This window comes from Stenella coeruleoalba (assembly GCF_951394435.1).
Source record: "Stenella coeruleoalba genome assembly, chromosome: 14".
NCBI classification, from domain to species: domain Eukaryota; kingdom Metazoa; phylum Chordata; class Mammalia; order Artiodactyla; family Delphinidae; genus Stenella; species Stenella coeruleoalba.
In genome coordinates this window covers 63,432,312-63,451,655 of record NC_137160.1, presented here as the reverse complement: position 1 = coordinate 63,451,655, position 19,344 = coordinate 63,432,312, and the positions used below count along the sequence as shown (strand labels likewise).

Sequence of the window (19,344 nt, the reverse complement as noted above, 5' to 3'; positions counted from 1 at the left end):
ACAGCATCTCTGATGAGGATGGAAAGGAAGTTGGAAAGAGGGAGAGAACAGGAGACAGCGGGGATGGGAATGAGCCATTTCTGAAGCAACAAGCACTGCCCCCACACCCCCAGGAGCCTGCACTGGAAGGAGCAAGGGGTGCACAGGCTTCAGAGAGCAGAAGTCCCCACGCAGGGCCTTCTGCCCCTCCCCGCCTTGCCACCCCTCTCCCGGACTGGATGCCAAGTGGCTGGGCACAAAGGCTGACCTGCAGCCAGGCCACACCTCAGCCCTGGTCCCTACCCGCCCCCACCCTACCGCCTGAGTCCCAGGCAGAGCTGGAGGAAACCATGTCCAGGGGAGGAAGCCAGACAGCACCCAGCTGCTACTCGCCAAGCCTGAGCACAGAGCCATGTGAGAGAACCGGTGAATGGAGGGAGAGCACGCCAGAGCGCTCTGCTCTGTCCCTGCAACTCTGTATGTCTGAAAAAACGGTCTCGGAAAAAAAAGCTCAAAGTAAGGTCAAATGTCTCCTCCAAGGACTCACTGTCCCAAATAAGTTACTCCTCCTTGGATACTTAACTCATTCAATCAGGAACGGTTACTAACAGGCCCCGTCTAGGTTAGCAAGAGACTCCTTATATTTTTTTTTTGGCCACTGCAGCTTGAGGGATCTTAGTTCCCAGACCAGGGATTGAACCTGTGCCCTCAGCAGGGAAAGCTCAGAGTCATAACCACTGGACCGCCAGAGAAGTCCCAAGAGATACCTTATTAAAGTGGAGGGGAACATCCCTCCCTCACGGGGTTGTGGTTTCGAGATAATTATGCCTGGGCTCCTAACGCATCCTCCTCTGTCTCCGGGATCAGGTACTCATTCGCTTATCTGTTAAACAGAACCATCTAGTAACACCCTGAACTCCCCTGTCTTTACATGAATGTCTCAATCAAAAAAAAAAAAGGCTCAGCACTGCTTTCCACAACGCTCCCTGCAATTACCCTGCATCCCTCACCTAAGACAAGGCACCATGCTAGGAGCTCACTGGGATGCAGAAGTGTACGACCAGGTCCTGCACTCAACAAATTTATAATACTGTTGGCAAGGCAAAAAAATAATAATGAGTGTAAAAAGAGCAAAAAAGAGTTCATCTGTTCAGTTCATGCCAGGATGCATCCAACAAGGGCTCTACAAACTCAAGAGGAATTAGGGACCACTGTGGGCTGAGCCATCAGGGTCATGAGGAGGGAATGAGGCCAAGACCAGACCTCTGACAGGGCAGAGAAAGAACGACAGAGGGCAAGCCAGCCGTGTCTGCAGCCAGAGGGCCTGACGTGCAGCAGGAGTGTCTGGCTGGGGCTCTCCCACCAGCACAGAGGGAGGGTCAGCTGGAAAGGTAATTTCAGATGGAAAGCAGAATGCTTCTTAGCAGGGGTGGAAAGAACGGCTGTGCTGGCACCTGGCCCAGGCGACGGAGGACACCCACCGTGACACAAAGCACATGGCGACTTCCCACCTTATGGCAGCTGCCTGTGACCACGGCTCACCTCCTCCTCATCTGTAGACAGGGTCTACCTCTCCTTCAAAAGATTTCTGATTATGAAAGAAATACACGTTTACTGTTAACAAGCGACACACATACATATATATACTAAAAATTACAAAGAAAATTAAAATCACTCAGATAACCAGCCAAAGATGTCTATTTAACGAACTCAGCCTGTACCCCATGTTCCACGGCTCCTGAGGATGCCAGTTTGCCAGCATCCCTGCATGCGCAGTGCTATGACTTTCTCCAACTCTGAGGTGAAGGCCCATCAGGTTGGCTCACCGTCACTCTTGGAGAGGCAGGAATCAACTCTGATTCAGAAACTCTTGTAGTGTCCCTGCCACGAGGGGTTCAGACTGGGGGAAACAAGTGTTCAAACAATTCAGATGGAAACCGGTAACAGAGCATGGGTAAAGAGAGGGGCATGGTGGGTGGCCGGGTGTCCTGGGAGGGCGAGTGGGATAGGACTGCAAATGCTCAGCCACGGGAAGGACAGGTCTCTCAGGCAGGGGAACAAGCAGGAGGCAGGGCGACCAGGTCAAGAACGGGGCTCCTGTGAGGATCTGGGGCAGCCTGGCACGGTGGGGGCAGCAGGCAGGTGCAGACCCTGGAGGAGGGATCCTGGCTCAGAGCTGAATCCACAGGCTGCCATGCACACATTCTGGGCATCAAAGTGACTGGAGAAAGAGGATGGAGTCCATGAAGCAAGAGTTGACAACTTGAAGCTGAGTGGTGAACGCACAGGCATGGGGTCTTTAAACTACTCGGTCCTATGATCCATATTGAATTTTTTAAAATCCAGCAGAATTCCTTTAGAAATCAACCCTCTAGGTACATAACCAATATCACTGCCCTGAGGAATGCTTTTCAGGGGCAGGTACCCCTTGCCCTTCATGACCAGGGCAGGAAGATAATCACGTGGTCACGGTCCTTCCCACCCCAGAATGCCCACCATGGGTCCTGGACCAGCCATAGCCACCAGGTCAGGAATGGCAGTAACAGCTGGAAGACTTCTGACCAGGAATGGACGTAAGGGATGCAGCTGGTAGGGGGGTAGGGTCACCTATGAAAGGATGCTGGTGTGGCTGGGGACTGGCTGCAGCCTGTGCAGAGGCCAAAGGTCAGCTGGGGCTTGCGGTGCTGTGCCAGCAGTGTTGTGCCAACTGCAGCAGAGGGGCCTGCCACCCTTTGGGGCCCAGTGACCCATGGGGAGTTGCTAGAACTGCCAACAGGATGCCTACCGGCAGCAGCTCCTCCAATGGGCTCTCTCAGTGCACATGGCTTGGGTTAACTTCCAGGGCCATCTCCCCGCTTCCCCAAAAGAGGCGTGACCACTCTTTCAGGTGAAAAAGTGGTTTGCCTCGCCAGTCCTGCTACGGTTCAGCAAGCACTCCTCTGTGACACGCATCCATGCCTCAGTTTCCTCACCCTACACGGGAGTAACAAGTGCACCCGCCCACTCTCAGGGCCAGCACAGAGACGGTGGGTGAGCCAACACAACAACTCCTGCAGCAGGATGCACAGCACACCCCCCACATTTCAGCTGCTGTTGTCGCTGCTGTTGAGAAAACCCTGGATGACGGAGGGCTCCCATCCCCTCATGTCACTGTCACTCCTGGCCTGGGGCAGTAGAGACAAGGGTCAGGACTCTGAAGTCAGTGTCTCACCAATCACTTTCTAGTGTCTTCGCTGGGACTTGTGGTGACCAGACAGGGCCCCTGGCCTCAGGGCACAGACATTCTGGAGCTGGGCTGTACACGGACATCAGCCCAGTCACGTGGATGACAACTGGGCTATGAAGAAAGCGGTGGGCTCAGCAGCTTCCCTGCTGGAGAACAAGGGCCAGAGTCACACCAGGGAGGCACAGGGCTGTTCGGAGGCCTGCGTGGGCTAAGCCACAGAAAAGGGTCGGCCAAGACTCAGTGGCTTCTGCCCGTGGGAGGCACCACAAGCCACAGGCAGGATCCGGACATGCAAGTTTCAGGACACTCCCTGTCCTTCTGAAGACCTCTCCAGACCCTTGGAAGTTGCTGTTTCGTTGTCTGTTCTCTTCTGCTTTTTTGCTTTGTTTTATTTTGTTTCTGGCTAAATAGCACTCGACTTTCTCCTTCTGGTCTAGGCTGAAATTTCCACACCTCCTAGGTTCCTGACCTGGAGCTCACACCTCCCTAGGGGTCCTTGGCAGAAGAGGCAGCTGACCGGTCCGCCCTCACTCTGCTCCACACTCCCTCAGCCCTTCGTGGCCCCTGACTGGAACCCTGATCAGGGCTGCCCTCCCCAACTGTGTCCTCCCCTTGCAATCTGTTCAGCCCAGCAGACATTTACTCCACGCCTTAAGATGCAATCTGCTGTACTGAGGGGTGGGAGGTACAAAAGTCTCAAGACTAAGATGGGAAGAGATGATCAAGGTGGTCCTTTTATGTATTCACCGTTCACCAACCCCATGGCATACGAGGCGCTGCTCACTTCTCACACACACTTGTTCTCCAGGAGCTGACAGACCAGACACGCGTGCTCAACACTAACCCAACAACCCAGGAGGCAGGCCCAAGGCCCACAATGACCAGCTCGGGGGCTCTAAGGGGGGCTGCTCCTGTGGTCCTGCAGGGAAAGTGGATGTTCCACAAAAAGCCCATCTGAACCCACCAAGAGTTTCACAACTACCCTCCCCAGAGGCTCCCGTGTCATCAATCCCCTAACCAGACTCAAAGGTTCCACCTTCACTCCCCAAGGCTCCTTCTCCTGCCAGGGCCTGGGGAGGGGGCATCAGGGGACGCATCACTGAGTCCCGAGCCCTCTGCTAGAGCGCGAGTGGAGGTCTCTTCCTTTTCCCTCCCACCACCCCTGTGAGACAGACTGGACTCCTGCCTTTGCATGGATGAGGGAGATGACCCAGAAAGGTGACGTATGCAAGGTCACTCAGCTCACACGTGGAGAAAGTGGGTGTTCCCAAGCTTCACAATGGCTGCTGGCGCAGGTAATGAAGGCCACTGTCATTGAGAAGGTGGCACACACAACACCCAGGAAAATATCTACTCTTGCACTCTTCAGCAAGTGGTTTATACGCCAGGTGCCATGCTTCATAGGATTGGAGTCTTACAGGAAACTCAAAGGGGCTGAGATACAAGATATCAGGGGGTGACCCACTTTAGGCAGGGTGGGCAGAAAAAGATCTTGAGTATTTAATATTTAAGCAGACATGTCAATGAGGAAAAGGAACTAGTCATGAATACAGTGAGGGGCAGTCTACCCATTGTGGAATATCTTAAATACTCGATAACAAATTGTTTAAAGGGAGAGAACAAAGAAAGAATTTGGAATGCTCAAGAAGTTGAAAGATCAGAGAGGGTGGAACGGGGTGGGGGTATGAGAGCAGGTGGCTAGGCCAGGCTGGGGTGGGGGTGGGGGGGACATCTGGAGCTCTGTTCGGACTCTGAGGACAGTCACTGATGGGTTGTCAGCAGGGCAGTGATGAGTGAGTGGAGGCAGAAGTCCAGGGAGGCCCGGAGGAGGCAGAGGCAGTGCAGGGCTAAGAAGAGGCTGCACTAGAGTCCCTTCAAGGGCCCTCCTAACCAGCCCCAACTCCAAACTGCTTTTCCTCAGTGGAAGCCAGGAGCCGTTTATTCAGCCTATTCTCTCAGGAGCTACTCAAGAGTGAGGTGAGGACAGGGAGCCCCCTCCCACTGAAACTTCCCAGGTTTTCGCTTGGCTTCCCTCATTCAACTGTAAATTACCTCGGTTCAAAACATTTCCCAAGGGATGTCCCTGGAAGTCCAGTGGTTAAGACTCCGTGCTTCCAATGCAGGGGGGCACGGGTTTGATCCCTGGTCTGGGAACTAAGATCCCCCACATGCCGTGTGGTGCGGCCAAAAAAAAAAAAATTTCCCAAGTCGGCCAACTTTAAACAACAGCATAAACACTGGAGAAAGTCAGAATTAACATGTCAGGTATCCTGACCTTCTTTTTTAATGCTGTGAACACAATCAATCAAGGCACCAAGAATCACGGCTTTCAAAGTGAAACCTGGAGAGAAAAGAGACAAATCTGAGAACTGAGAACACCCACATGATGTCAGGCAGAAAGCCTCTGAAACTCCTCATCCCAGTGGCGGCAGGCGGAAGGGCTCCCTAAAGTGCCCAGGCCTTAACCCCGGGAACACGCCAACAGTAGATGCAGAAGGGCCTTTCCAGATGTAATTAAGGTTATAGACTTGAAAGTAGGGACATCATCCTGGATTATCCAGGTGGGCTCAATCTAATCTGAGCCTTTAGTAGAGAATTATTTTCTCTGGTTGAAGGCAGAGAAATGGGGCAGAAGAGCCCACCCTTGCTGGAGGGGGCCACATAGGAAGTGTGACAGAGAATGAAGGCAGCCTCTGGGAACAAAGACTGACCTTGGAAAGGTTAACAGCCAGTTAGGAACGATTTCGCCTCAGTCTTCCAACGCCATGGAACTGAACTTAGCCAACAACCTGAATTAGCTTGAAAGCAAATTCTACCCCAGAGCCTCCAGGAAGAAATGCACCTGCCAATATCTTGATTTCGGCCCTGTAAGAGCCCGAGGAGAAGATTCAGCTGAGCCCACTTAGACCTCTGATCTACAGAACCTGTCAGATAATACACCTGTGTTGTTTTTAAGCAACACAGTTTGTTGGCAGCAACAGAAGAGTAATAGCAGCAATCTGGCAAAAAAAAAAAAAAAAAGAACCCAGTTTCTCTAGAAGCAGAAGGAGGCTGAATCAAGAAGTACTCAGTTGGTCCTCTTCAATGGCCCCCGCAGCCCTCTGACACTCCCCCACCTGCCCCATTTCCTTTGGCCGCAACTCATTCTTCCCGTCCTTAAATTCCGGGCTCCCTCAAAGAGGACTCTCTGCCCTGGGGGCCTTTCTTACAAGAGCCCTTAAGTAGGTCAATCCTCAAGATTTCATCGATTGGTAACTCCAACATTCACTGATTCTGCAATATCGGCACATCTGTCCCCAGACAATTCCACCGCAGGGCCCGGAGCCTAGCTCTCCAGTCCCCACTGCCTGCCCTGGACTGAGAGCTTCCCTGCCTTCCGCCCCACTTCCTTCCTTGCACACTGCTGCACCCCACCCCCTCCATCCAGTTAGTCATCAAGGACCATCTGCGCTCGCTCTCTGCTTTCTCTGGAATCATCTTCTTTCAGTTTCTACCACTGCCTAATGCAGGCCTTTAGAATCTCTTGCCTGACTAGGTCATTCCACAACCATTTTACGGAGCGATGTGACACACAGTGCTCTAGCAGGGGGAATACAGGCATGAAAAACGACAGGTCCCCAGACCCCAACAGCTCAAAACTCTCATAATGGGCCTCACTGGTCTCTCTCCTCTGTTCTTGATCCATCTTCGGGGACTCAGGGGATCTTCCCAACTCTGGCATCTCACCACCTCAAAGCAGGCCCCATGACAAATAGAGGCTCATCTCCCCAGCACAGCACTCCCACAGCTAACGGGTCAGCCCCCGCTGGCCCTCCTTGCACGATCATCTCCTCAAACCCCAGAACTCAGCCTAGCACGAGGTCCTCCACGCGGTGGGCACTCACGCTCCCCACTCCTCAGCTTGCAGTGATGGCCCTTCACACTCCTACTTATCATTCTGGGACTCAGTTTATTCGCCGCCTACTCCCCAACTGCTCAACCAAACCATCAATTCCAGTAGGAGAAAGCCTGCCCTGTAACTGCGCCTTGGCGGCGGCGGCGCCTCCCCCAAGGTCAGGGGCTGATCCCCGCCAGCACAGCCCGCCGGTCCGGCAAGCCCGGTAGAAGACAGTAAACCAACAAGCAGCCGGTGCGGAGGAGCGGAAGCTCCGCGCGCGAAGCCCAGGGCGCCCGGCAGCCCCTGCATCGATGGTCTCAGCAGCTGAGACTGAAGAGGAGGCACCAACCCCAGCTCTTCACTCCCACTCCCGACCGAAGGTCGCTTCCTGACAGCCTCTTCCTGCCACCCTCCGGCGAAGTCCACGGGGGGGAGGGGGGTCACCCGTAGATTCTCGCCCCCACCGCCCCTTCTGCCCACCCCCTCTGCCCTCGCCCCGAGGCGCTTTCTCCGAGGAGGAATCGCAAAGCGCCCAGACCTGCAGAAGCCGCCACTGGCGGCCCCGGCCTCCTCCGTCCGCAGTGGGACGCAGAGCTGGGGAAAGGTTGCCTCCCAAGCACACAAATGACGAATGAGAAAGCTCAGGACGATGACTCAGAAGCCGGGGCTCGCCGGCTGGCAGAGTTCGGCCCAGGAACGCTAACCCGCGACCGCGGCGGCCGAGAGCGGGGGGGACAGAGGGGAGGGCCACGCCCCGGTACCCCGCGATCCGGCGCCCGGAATCCCCCGGTCCGGCCGCGCCTCCCCCTCCGCGAGGAGGGCTGAGAGGAAGGATGAGGAAGGGAAGGCTGAGGGGAAGGCCGGGGGTCGCGCCGCCGCCGCCTCGGCCCCTACTCACATTTGGCTGACCAGCTTCTGCCGGAAGGCGGCGCTCCGCCAGTCGGTCTCCTGCCCCGAAACGTCCATGCCGGTGCCCCGCTCCCACCGCCTGCGCCCCGCTCGGCAGCCGCCGCCTCAACCGCAGCGCCAGGCCCAAACCCGGAAGCCGTCGGCTGCGTCTCGGCCGCGCCGGAAGCGGAACGGGGATTGTGGGAACTGGGGCGCGAGCGGGGGCCTGTGGGAAATGGAGTCCGCGGGCGCCCGGGAGCCCCACCCCCACCGCGCTCCCAGCCGCCCGAGGCTGACGGCAGCTGCACCTCGTCGAGTGCCTAGCCTGTGGCCCTACTGTGGGCTGGCCCTGCAAGTCCAGGGGATCCACACCCCTCGGGGAGACCGCGCGCGGCCACCCGCTACCTGAGCGGATGCCGTGGAGAGATTATCAGAGATTTATCAGACACCTGCTGTGCCCCTGCTGTGCCCGCACGATCCGGGCCCTACTTCCCTGAGGCTGCCTTCCAGCGCCGCATCCCAAGAGGGACCAGACGATGCTTCTCTCCGTTAGACTTTTGGAATCTCATATCCCACCAATGGCTATATTTTGTAGGGGTTGGAGATGTGAGGAACCCAAACCACACTGTTAATTTTTAGACACAGGCTTTCCTGTTTGGCCCAACAGGAGAACACCTTCCAGATGCTCGCTGACAGCGCACAAACTTGCTGAGTGGAGGAGGCAGGGGAGTTGGAGGCAGGCGGGAATGGACAGGGGTTGAAGCCTGAGGATACTTTTAGGAGGATAAAAGTTCTGCCAGACTGAACCTATGCGGCCTTTCTGTGGCCCTGCGGAGGGAAGACAGGTGACAAAAATCCTAAGCCCAACTTAGGTCCCCAAGTGGTAAATAGACAGTCACCAAGATGGGCCTCACAGAAAGTGAACTGGCACCTACTGACGCCTAATAAGTGCCTGGCCCAGGAGGGGCTGTGTCCACCCCGTGTCCCTGAGCCCCAGGCAGGAGTAGGGGGTGGGGGGGAGGGATTGGGAGAGGAGGGAGTGAGCAGGTTCCCCAAAGGGGCCCGTCTTGCCCTCAGGTTTCAGGTTTTGCATTGATAGGAGAGCTGTTCACAGCTTCAAACTTTTTTGCTCTCATTCTTTCTAAAATAATTTTTAAAAATTCTGTCCTGGGAATTCCCTGGCTATCCAGTGGTTGGGACTACGTGCTTTCACTGCCAGGGCCTGGGTTCGATCCCTGGTCGGGGAACTAGAATCCCACAAGCCACGTGGCCACCAAAAAAAAAAAAAAAAAAATCTGTCCCTAGGGTAATCAACTTGTCCTGGTTTGCCCAGGACTATCCTGGGTTTAGCTCCGAAAGTCCATGTCTTGACGACCCCCAGGCTGACCAGAATGGTTCATCACCTTGTCTCTATCCCTCTTGCACATTTAAAAAAACTGAGATCTAATGCACATACCATATAATTCACCCTTTTAAAATGTACAATTCAGTGTTTTTTGCTATATTCACATATTCATAAGGTTGTGCAACCATCACCACTGTCATGAACATTCTTCCACTGTCATGAACTTTTTTAAGTTGACCTATAAATGTTTCTCTGTGAATCACTGGAAAGGTGTAACTGCGGTGTGTCCTATATTGTATTTGGACTTCAGATGCATTTTGTTATTTAAATCCTCAACCCTGCAGATTCCATTTACCAATTTATGGAAAACTTTGGTCTTATAACTCCATCGGCAAAGCCAGTCCTCACTGTCAAATCCTTAGGCCCTTGGGGCTTTTGGAAGAAGAGGATGGACATCACATCCAACTCAAGTGAGCTTGTTATGTTAATGGGGACCCCAGGACATCTCTCCCTATTCTGCATGCTGGTTCTTTTTCTTTCTTTCTTTTTTTTTTTTTTTTTTTGGTTGCGCGGGGTCTTAGTTGTGGCAGGCAGGCTCCTTTGTTGTGGCTCCAGGGCTCTTCATTTGTAACATGCGAACTCCTAGTTGCAGCATGCATGTGGGACCTAGTTCCCTGACCAGGGATCGAACCCGGGTCCCCTGCATTGGGAGCACGGAGTCTTATCCACTGCGCCACCAGGGAAGTCCCTGCACTCTGGTTCTAGGAAGGTGGAGAGAGCATGGCACATAGATTCACAGACAGACTGACAGACAGAGGCCCTGTTAGGATGTGATTTCTTTTATGTTATGATTCCTACTCATCGTGTATGAAACCTATAGGATTTAAGGTATGTTAAGCTAAGTTTAGTAGTTCAAAATGGAGTCACAGTGGCCAATGTGAATTTCCATATTAGTTGTTTTGAAACATCACTAAAGAACTGGGAGTGTCTGTGATAAACTGAGAGTGTTACTTTAGATAAGAAAGCTGTTGGGCAACGTATGTCACTGGAACAGAAGGAGCAACTGATAAAGGCGAGATCCCCTCCCCTGGGCATAACTGTTGCTCCTTAAAAAGAGACCACCAAGCTGAGTAACTCAGAGTGTTCCAGATGGAGGCTGCCAGAGAGCTACTTCCCACTCTGCTTATCCAGAGACCCATTGCTGGACTGGAGACCCTGCTTGTGCAGAGACACCTCCTTCCTGACTTCTCCTCAGAGTGGTTTGTGACCCTCTTTTCCCTACTTCAACTAACCTGTGTCGTGTGCTAATTGTGTGCAATAAACTAAGTGGTTCATGAATTAAATATTGGCTATGGATATTGTATGTCTCCAATCCAGTGATTCCTTCCTGTCCTTACTGTTGGGCCCTGAGACAAACAGGTCCAGAATGTTGTCAAGAATTTGTCATCGGGATAAACTTAAGTGCTACCCCCTTTGGTGTTTGCTCCAGTCTTCTATTTCTACTCATCCCTTCCTCTGGGACCCAGAGGTGGTGATACCTTGGTTAGAGTTTGGATGGTGACTAGGGATCACCATCCCTAGGGAAAGAGAGGTAGAGACAGCTACAGACCTCTTGGCCTTGGGGAAAGAGGGAGGCCACAAGAAGGTCGATCCTGAAATGGACCTGCATGGTTTAGACCCTGGGGAGGAAATGATGGAGAAAGCTGAAGTTGGCCAGAGGTGTGACTGTATCCCACACCACTTGGGGTGGGCTCCTGGCTGGGCTAAATCTCTGTTCTGCTGGTTCCTGAGGCTACCTTGCCATAGCTGGACCCTGTCACTGGCCACACATTTGGTGGACACCATCCTGGGCCCTGCAGGAAGCAGGAGCTGGAAGCTTCGCAGGTGGAGGAATAGTCCCCCTAGAGAGCCTTGCACACCCTCTCAGAGGCTCTGGCTCTCTCCTTCCAGCCTCACATAGGGACCCCTCTGATACCCCTCCTCATTTAGTGCTCAGTCCCTGGAAGGTGCTGACCTGCCCCTCTTGAAACCGCACACCTCAGATGGGATTTGAACCCAGCCAAAACTCAGATTGGGACTCAAACCCACTGTCTTTTAATTGATACCGCACACCTGGTCTCAGGATTTATCAAAGCTCAGGTTCCTTATGTCTCAGTGCAGAAGGAATTCAGCAAGAGGCAAAGTGATAGGTGAGAAGTGGATTTATTTAGAGAGATACACATTCCATAGGCAGAATGTGGTCCATCTCAAAAGGTGAGGGCAGCCCCAAAATATGCGGTGGTTAGCTCTTATGGGCTGGGTAATTTCAAAGGCTAATGAGTAGGAGGATTATTTCAACTATCTTGAAGAAGGAGCAGAGGTTTCCAGGAAGTTGGCTTTTTATGGTCAGCCTCGGAACAGTCATGGCGCCTGTGGGTGTGTCATTTAGATGCTAATGTATTACAATGAGCGTATAATGAGGCTCAAGATCCTGGAAGTGAATCTTCCACCATCTTAGACCTCATCGGTTCTAACCAGTTTTTGTCCTGTCCTCAATGGCTATGTCATTTTTTTTTTAAAGGTTGTGCCCTGCCCGCTTCCCTCCTGTTTCACTATCATCCCAGCACCTGCTAGATGTAACCCCTCTTCTGTGTTTGGCCTGGAGCCTGCAATCATTTATGAGTGTGGTGTTGGGGGGCAGTTATTGCTTCTAAAAGCAACACACAGTAGAAACTTTAGAAAGGACCAAACATTATAAATCCCATCACTGAAGCAGCCAATGTTCATATTTAGGTAAATTTCCCCCCTACCCCACCATTAGTTTAAAAAATAAAACAAGTCATGAGCTGGATGCCATCTGGATCCTGTATTTAAACCTACATCATAGCAGAAGCATTGTCTCAAGTATTAACAACTCTTTATTAACCAGAATTTTAATTATAATTTAGAGTATAGAACTACATCATGGGCAAATCTATATACAGACAACTGTAATGGGTGTAAAATACACACAATTTTAACTGCAAGATCATATGCCAAGGGCTTCCCTGGTGGCACAGTTGTTAAGAATCCACCTGTCAATGCAGGGGACACAGGTTCGAACCCTGGTCCGGGAAGATCCCGCATGCCATGGAACAACTAAGCCTGTGCGCCACAGCTACTGAGCCTGTGCTCTACAGCCCACGAGCCACAACTGCTGAAGCCCGGGCACCTGGAGCCCGAGGAGAAGCCCGCGCACCGCAACGAAGAGTAGCCCCCGCTCACTGCAACTAGAGAAAGCCCACGCGCAGCAACGAAGACCCAAAGCAGCCAAAAATAAACAAATAAAATAAATAAATTAAAAAGAAGAAAAAAGATCATATGCCAATCTGAAATAGGAGGGAAGGGGGCAGGGCACAGCCTTTAAAAGAATGACATAGGGGGCTTCCCTGGTGGTGCAGTGGTTGAAAGTCTGCCTGCCAATGCAGGGGACGTGGATTCGTGCCCCGGTCCAGCAGGATCCCGCATGCTGTGGAGCAGCTGGGCCCGTAAGCCATGACCGCTGAGCCTGCGCGTCCGGGGGGGGGGGTGGGGGTGGGGGGGTGGGGGGATGCCATAGCCATTGAGGACAGGACAAAAACTGGTTGGAACCAACGAGGCCCAAGATGGTGGACGATTTGACTTCCAGTGGACCTTGAGCCGAATTATACTCTCATTGTAATACATTAGCATCTAAATGACATACCCAGAGGCACCTTGACAGTTCTGAGGCGGACCTTCAAAGGCCACAAAGTGGGCTGTTGCCCACTTCCTGGAAATGTCCACCCCTTCTTCAAGATAGCTGGTATAATCCTCCCACTCCTTAGTCTATGAAGTTACCCAGCCCATAAAAACTAACCACCCAGGGGCTTCCCTGGTGGCACAGTGGTTGAGAATCCACCTGCCAATGCAGGGGACACGGGTTCAAGCCCTGGTCCTGGAAGATCCCACATGTTGCGGAGCAACTAAGCCCGTGTGCCACAACTACTGAGTCTGTGCTCTAGAGCCTGCGAGCCACAACTACTGAGCCCACATGCCACAACTACTGAAGTCCGCGCACCTAGAGCCCGTGCATGCTCCGCAATGAGAAGCCACCACAGTGAGAAGCCCGCGCACTGCAACGAAGAGTAGCCCCCGCTAGAGAAGCCCCACAGCTAGAGAAAGCCCCAACACAGCCAAAAATAAGGTAAATAAATTTATTAAAAAATAAAACTAACCACCCCATATTTCAGGGCCTTTCACCTTCTGAGATGGCCCACACTCTGCCTGTGGAGTGTGTATCGCTCTAAATAAATCCACTTCTTACCTATCACTTTTTGTCTCTCACGGAATTCTTTCTGTGATAAGACATAAAGAACCTGAGCTTCCAAAAAAAAGACTTGGGGGCGGGGCGGGGGGTGGCGCCAGACTTCCCTGGTGGTCCAGTGGTTAAGGCTCCATTCTTCCACTGCAGGGGCAAGGGTTCGATCCCTGGTCCCTGGTCAGGGAACTAAGATCTCACAAGCTGTGCTGCATGGCCAAAAAAAAAAAAAAAAAAAAGAGTCATTGCTACATCACAGCCCCTAGATTACCTGCTGCAGGTCATCCCACAGGACCGATGCAGCCCGGTTTATTTATGGACAGATGTTGCAGGAGAAGGGGGTGTGAGAGGATGGTCATGTCCCAGGAATCGGGCAAGTCCCTGGGACTGGCCGCCAAGTGAGGATGCTTGGCTTCGTGAAGGAAAGAATTCAGGAGTGAGCCACAGTAAAGTGAAAGCGAGTTTATTTAGAGAGGTATACATTCCATAGACAGAATGCGTCCCTCTCAGAAAGTGAGAGTGGCTCTGGGCTGTGGGAGTGGTTAGTTTTTAGGGCTGGGTAATTTCAAAGGCTAAGCAGGAGGATTATTTCAATTCTTTGGGGGAAGGGGCGGGGATTTCCAGGAATTAGACCACTGCCCACTTTTTGGCCTTTTATGGTCGGCCTGGGAGCTGTCCTGGCCCTGGTGGCTGTATCAGTTAGCTAATGTATTATATTGAGCATATAATGAGGCTCAAGGTTCACTGGAAGACACACTTTCCACTGTTTTGGACCTAGTTGGTTCTAACCAGTTTATATCCTCGATGGCTGTGTCATTCTTTTAAAGGTTGTGCCCTGCCCCCTTCCCTACTGTCTCACATCCACTTTGGTTCTGCTTTTACACAATTGAAGATATGCCACAGTGGGTATCCTCCACTACGCTGTCTCACTTCCATCTGGAGTATTTCTCCAATGTAGATACCCAGAAGTGGCATTGTTGGCTTGCAGAGAGCCACTGTACATTTATTTAAAGGTTAATAGCTACTACCAATTGTTCTAGGTATCAGTTATCTAGTGCGGCTGCATAAGAAATTACACCACAGCCAAGTAGCTAAAAACAACAATAATAAACATTCATTATCTTCCACCCTTTCTGTGGGGAATTCAGGAGAGGTTGAGCCGGGTGCTGGCTCAGTCTCTCTTGAGGTTCCAGGCAGATGTTGGACTCCTTCCAAGGACCACAGTCCTCTGACGGCCTGGCTGGGGTGGAGGATCTGCTCCCAAGGCAGCTTGCTCCTAGCTGGCAAGGTGGTGCTGATTTTGACAGAGGTCTCGGGTCCATGCAGGCCTCTCCTCAGGGCTGCTTGAGTGTCTTCATGACATGGTGGCTCATGGCCCGCAGACAGAGCAAGACACAGGTGCAATGCCTTTTATAGTCACACACGTTTCCTTCTGTCTCATTCTGTCCCTTAGAACCAGTCACTAAGTCCAGCCCGCATTCAAGGGGAGGAAGGAAGATTGGGTTTTACCTTTTGGAGGGAGGAGAGTCAAAGATTTTGCACGCATCTTTTTTTTTTTTTTTTTTTTTGAGGTACGCGGGCCTCTCACTGTTGTGGCTTCTCCCGTTGTGGAGCACAGGCTCCGGACACGCAGGCTCAGCGGCCATGGCTCATGCGCCCAGCCGCTCCGCGGCATGTGGGATCTTCCCGGACCGGGGCACGAACCCATGTCCCCTGCATCATCGGCAGGCGGACTCTCAACCACTGCGCCACCAGGGAAGCCCTGCAGGCATGTTTTTAAACCACTACTAAGCTCCAAATTGGCTGTTCTAACTTACATTTCCATCAGCAATGTATGTACTTTCCCACCCTCACCAACTGCTGCTTCATCTCCCCCTACTTTATATTTCGCCATGTTGATGTTGACAAAGACTCTCCTTGAGCAAACTTTAGTCAGCTCCTTTGAGTGCTCTTGACTAGGCCTCCACTGTGGCACCTGTCCCGTTCTTGGCCTGCCTAGCCCAGCCTAGGCAAACCATTCTGCCCAATCAGTTCAGGGAGAATCCCCCCACCCCTGAAATCTGATCAAGTTCCTCGTCCCCCACTCTGGATAACCCCATTGGGCCAGTGTAGTAAGAATCCCCCACCCTTGATGTCTCAAGTTAATAATTTTTGGGGGGCTCCCCACCACACGGCATGCGGGATCTTAGTTTCCGGACCACGGATCGAACCTGTGCCCCCTGCAGTGGAAGCGCGGAGTCTTAACCACTGGACCGCCAGGGAAGTCCCTCATATTAGTAAGTTTACATCCAACGACCCCCTCAGCCTGCTCCTTTGCTTTACATCCCCAGCTATCTTTGCTGTGTCCAGAGCTGAGCCTGAGCTCTCCCCTACTGACAACCCCTGATTGCAATAGTCTTCCTGAATAGTCTTTCTTACGGTTTTAACAAAAGTCAGAATAATATTTTCTTTAACAGTGTAGGAAAATGTGGTGTAGCATTTGCATTTCCTGAGTATTAATGTGATTGAACTCTATTTCCTTTGTTTACACCCTCTGGGACTTCCTCTTCTGTGAGTTTGCAGTAAAGATCCTTTACCATTTTTCTGGTTGGTTGCCTTTCTAATTATTGATTTTTAAAAGTTTTTTATTAAAAAAAAATCCCTTATACATTTTGAATAATAGTCTTTTGTAGGTTATGTTGCAAATACATTCATTGATATATGTTGTCATTTGCATTTTTTTACTTTCACTGATACTCATGATTCTCTCAGGTATTAAGTTATGTATTTGTCCCTCCTTTTATTTTTATTTTTTTGGCAGTGCCACACAGCATGTGGGATCTTAGTTGCCCAACCAGGAACTGAGCCCGTGACCCCCGAATTGGAAGTGTCGAATCTTAACCACTGGACCACCAGGGAAGTCCCTGTTTTTGTCCTGTTTTGAGTGTTAACTGTTCATGTTCATTTCCATTTAATTAATGGAATCAATATCGTTTATTGTTTTGTATGAAAAAAAACTTTTATTTTTTGGCTGCACCACGCAGCTTGTAGGATCTTAGTTCCACAACCAGGGACTGAACCCTGGCCCTGGCAGTGAAAGCGCCAAGTCCTAACCACTGGACCGCCAGGGAGTTCCCTGTATGAACTTTTTATATACCATTTGCCACTTGCTGCCAATTTCCTCAATTGTTTTTTGTTTGTTTAGGATGGCTGTGATCAAACTGTTGTGCAGGCAAATGCATTGGTCTTTCCTTTAAGATGTTTCTGTTGTGTTGAGACTTCAAATCTTCCTTTATCTATACCAGCCCTTTTATTTTTAAAAATAAATTTATTTATTTATTTTAAACAACAGTGTTCCACTTTTTTTAAAATTAATTAATTAATTTATTTTTGGCTGTGTTGGGTCTTTGTTGCTGCACCCAGGCTTTCTCTAGTTGCAGTGAGCGGGGCTACTCTTTTTTTTTTTTAATTTTTTTAAAAAAATAAATTTATTATTTATTTATTTATTTTTGGCTGCATTGGGTCTTCATTTCTGTGCCTGGGCTATCTCAAGTTGCGGTGAGTGGGGGCTACTCTTTGTTGCGGTGGGTGGGCTTCTCACTGGGGTGGCTTCTCTTGTTGCGGAGCACGGGCTCTAGGCGTGCGGGCTTCAGTAGTTGTGGCTCACGGGCTCTAGAGCACAGGCTCAGTTGTTGTGGCGCACGGTCTTAGTTGCTCTGTGGCATGTGGGATCTTCCTGGACCAGGGACTGAACCCGTGTCCCCTGCATTGGCAGGCGGATTCTCAACCACTGTGCCACCAGGGAAGTCCCTATATCAGCCCTTTAACCAGTCTCTCTGCTTCTGATTTCTCTCTACTCCAATTCCCTCAACTTGTATTTACTTAGCACCTACTGAGCACCAGGCCAGCCCTGTTCTCTGTGCAGTGCAGGAATACAGACATGAAGGAGCAGATAAAGCTTGTACCCTCAGGGAATGGAGGATTTGCTAGGAAGCAAACACATCCCTGGCAGGACACCCCACTTCTGAGGCCTCCCCCACCTTGCCACTCCTCTCCTTGTGAACGTTACTGTAGGGGAACCACAGACTTGATCCAGGTGGATTTTGAGATGATGGTCCCTCCAACTTAGAGAAAACTGGGGCATGTCCTCTCCCCTGAGTCCTGGCCAGTGGCTCCCCTTGCTCCTGACCTCCTCCCCTCACTCATCCTCATGCTCCCCACCTGCCAGCTCCTCTCTCCTACCCTGGAGGTGTCCTCCTTCAGTCTCTCCCCTCACACTGTTGTCCCATCTGTCCTCTAAGAGGTTGGGCCTCTGAAGCCTGTCTTCCTGTCCTCACCTCCTTTCACACCTCAGTCACTGCAGGCTGGCTTCTGCCACCCCGAGGAAAGGCCTCCCCTACCCCTGGCCCCATTGGGCCTTTGAGATGACTCCTCCCCTGTCCCCTTTGGGTGCCCCAGAACACCACTGTGCTCTGCACTCAGCCCACCCTCCTTTTCCCCACACCTGTTCTGACTCGCTGTATCACCTCCAGAAGTGCATGACTCCCCCAGAAAGGCCCTCAGCTGGACATCTGCAGCCTCCTTACTGTCCTGGGGCCATGGTGGGTCTTTCTTTCCCTAAACCTGCTCCTGCTCCAGGCTCCTTGTGACAAGGATAGCCCCACTGTCCACCGCCATGTCTTGGGCTCACCCCTCTTCACCCATCACTCCCCAGTACTAGGGAACCTGCCTCCCTCCCCAAGTTTCCAGCTAGCACTGTCCTTTGACCTCACTCCCTGTCCACCTGAGGCCACAGCTTCCCTGATGCCCCCTCCAGTCTAGTCTCTGCAACAGGTGCTGGCATCTGCCGCCCAGGCTGAAGGCTGAAGGCTGCCTTCAGGGCCACATCCATCTCTGGAGGTTCGGGTCTGGTCTCTAACTTTCCTTCAGGCTCAGAAACTCCTGGCAGCCTGCCAACCACTCGCTTGGCTGCATCTGTCCTCCATTCCTCTGCTAACACTGTCCCCTTCCTGGAATGCTTTCCCGCTCCCCAAAAGTCCTCATCTGTTACACAGCTGGAGGGTTACCACCTCCGTAAAGCCCTCCTGGAAGCCCTCTCCCATTGGGAACCTCCGCTCCTCGGCTGGCCCTGTCTCCGAGTCCTCTTTGGAGCCACACGCAGCTGTCTACGCTCAGCCAGGACAGTGCTTCTCTTTCACTTACTTTCTCCCTCTTCCACGTTCGCTCACCGTTCTTTTTAACCTCGAGCCATCCCCAGCCACATGCTCCTCCACAGCTCCCCACCCTCCGGAGGCGGCCATCACCCATGAGCCTCGGAGGATGGGGTCCTCTGGGGGTGAGGCGGAGAAAAATGAACGCAAGAGCCGCCGGTTGTAGTGGTGGGACCCGGCTGCGGGCTGGGGAGCGGATTTACTCCACAACCTCGATAAACAGGAAAACACCTGTTCACACTGGCGGCGTTTTATGTCCCTGCCAGCATCCAGCAGGAGGCGGGCGACTCAGGGGACCCCGAGGAAGGGACCGAGGGGAGGAAAGAGGAAATGGATTTACAGTGCCCCACCCTCGCCAGAACGCATTCCTTCACGTCCTCCTTCCCGTCCTCATTCTTTTTGCGTTCTGCCGCGCCCGGCGCCGGGGTCGGGAAGCGAGCGGAGACTCGGCCTCCAGGGAGTCTAGCCTCCGCCCGGGCCCCGCCCTCCGCTCCGCCCCCACCTCCGCCGGGCCCACGCCCTCTGCCCCGCCCCTGCCAGAGC

The 19,344-nt window shown here is 52.3% G+C and overlaps 2 protein-coding genes across 6 annotated transcripts in view; both read right to left on the bottom strand.

Annotated features, from left to right (window-relative positions):
• The window catches only part of MED15 (mediator complex subunit 15), a 61,530-nt gene extending 53,312 nt beyond the window's left edge, over window positions 1-8,218 (bottom strand). For all 5 annotated transcript variants that reach the window (XM_079942287.1, XM_079942291.1, XM_079942285.1 and 2 more), the window contains exon 1: window positions 7,981-8,218. Coding sequence is in view for 4 of the 5 variants with exons in the window: in XM_079942291.1 (XP_079798417.1) it covers window positions 7,981-8,048 (68 nt within the window). In the remaining variant the exon portion in view is untranslated. The remainder of the gene's footprint in view (window positions 1-7,980) is intronic.
• Window positions 1-19,344, bottom strand: part of THAP7 (THAP domain containing 7) — a 191,148-nt gene that overhangs the window by 155,310 nt on the left and 16,494 nt on the right. The window lies entirely within an intron of this gene.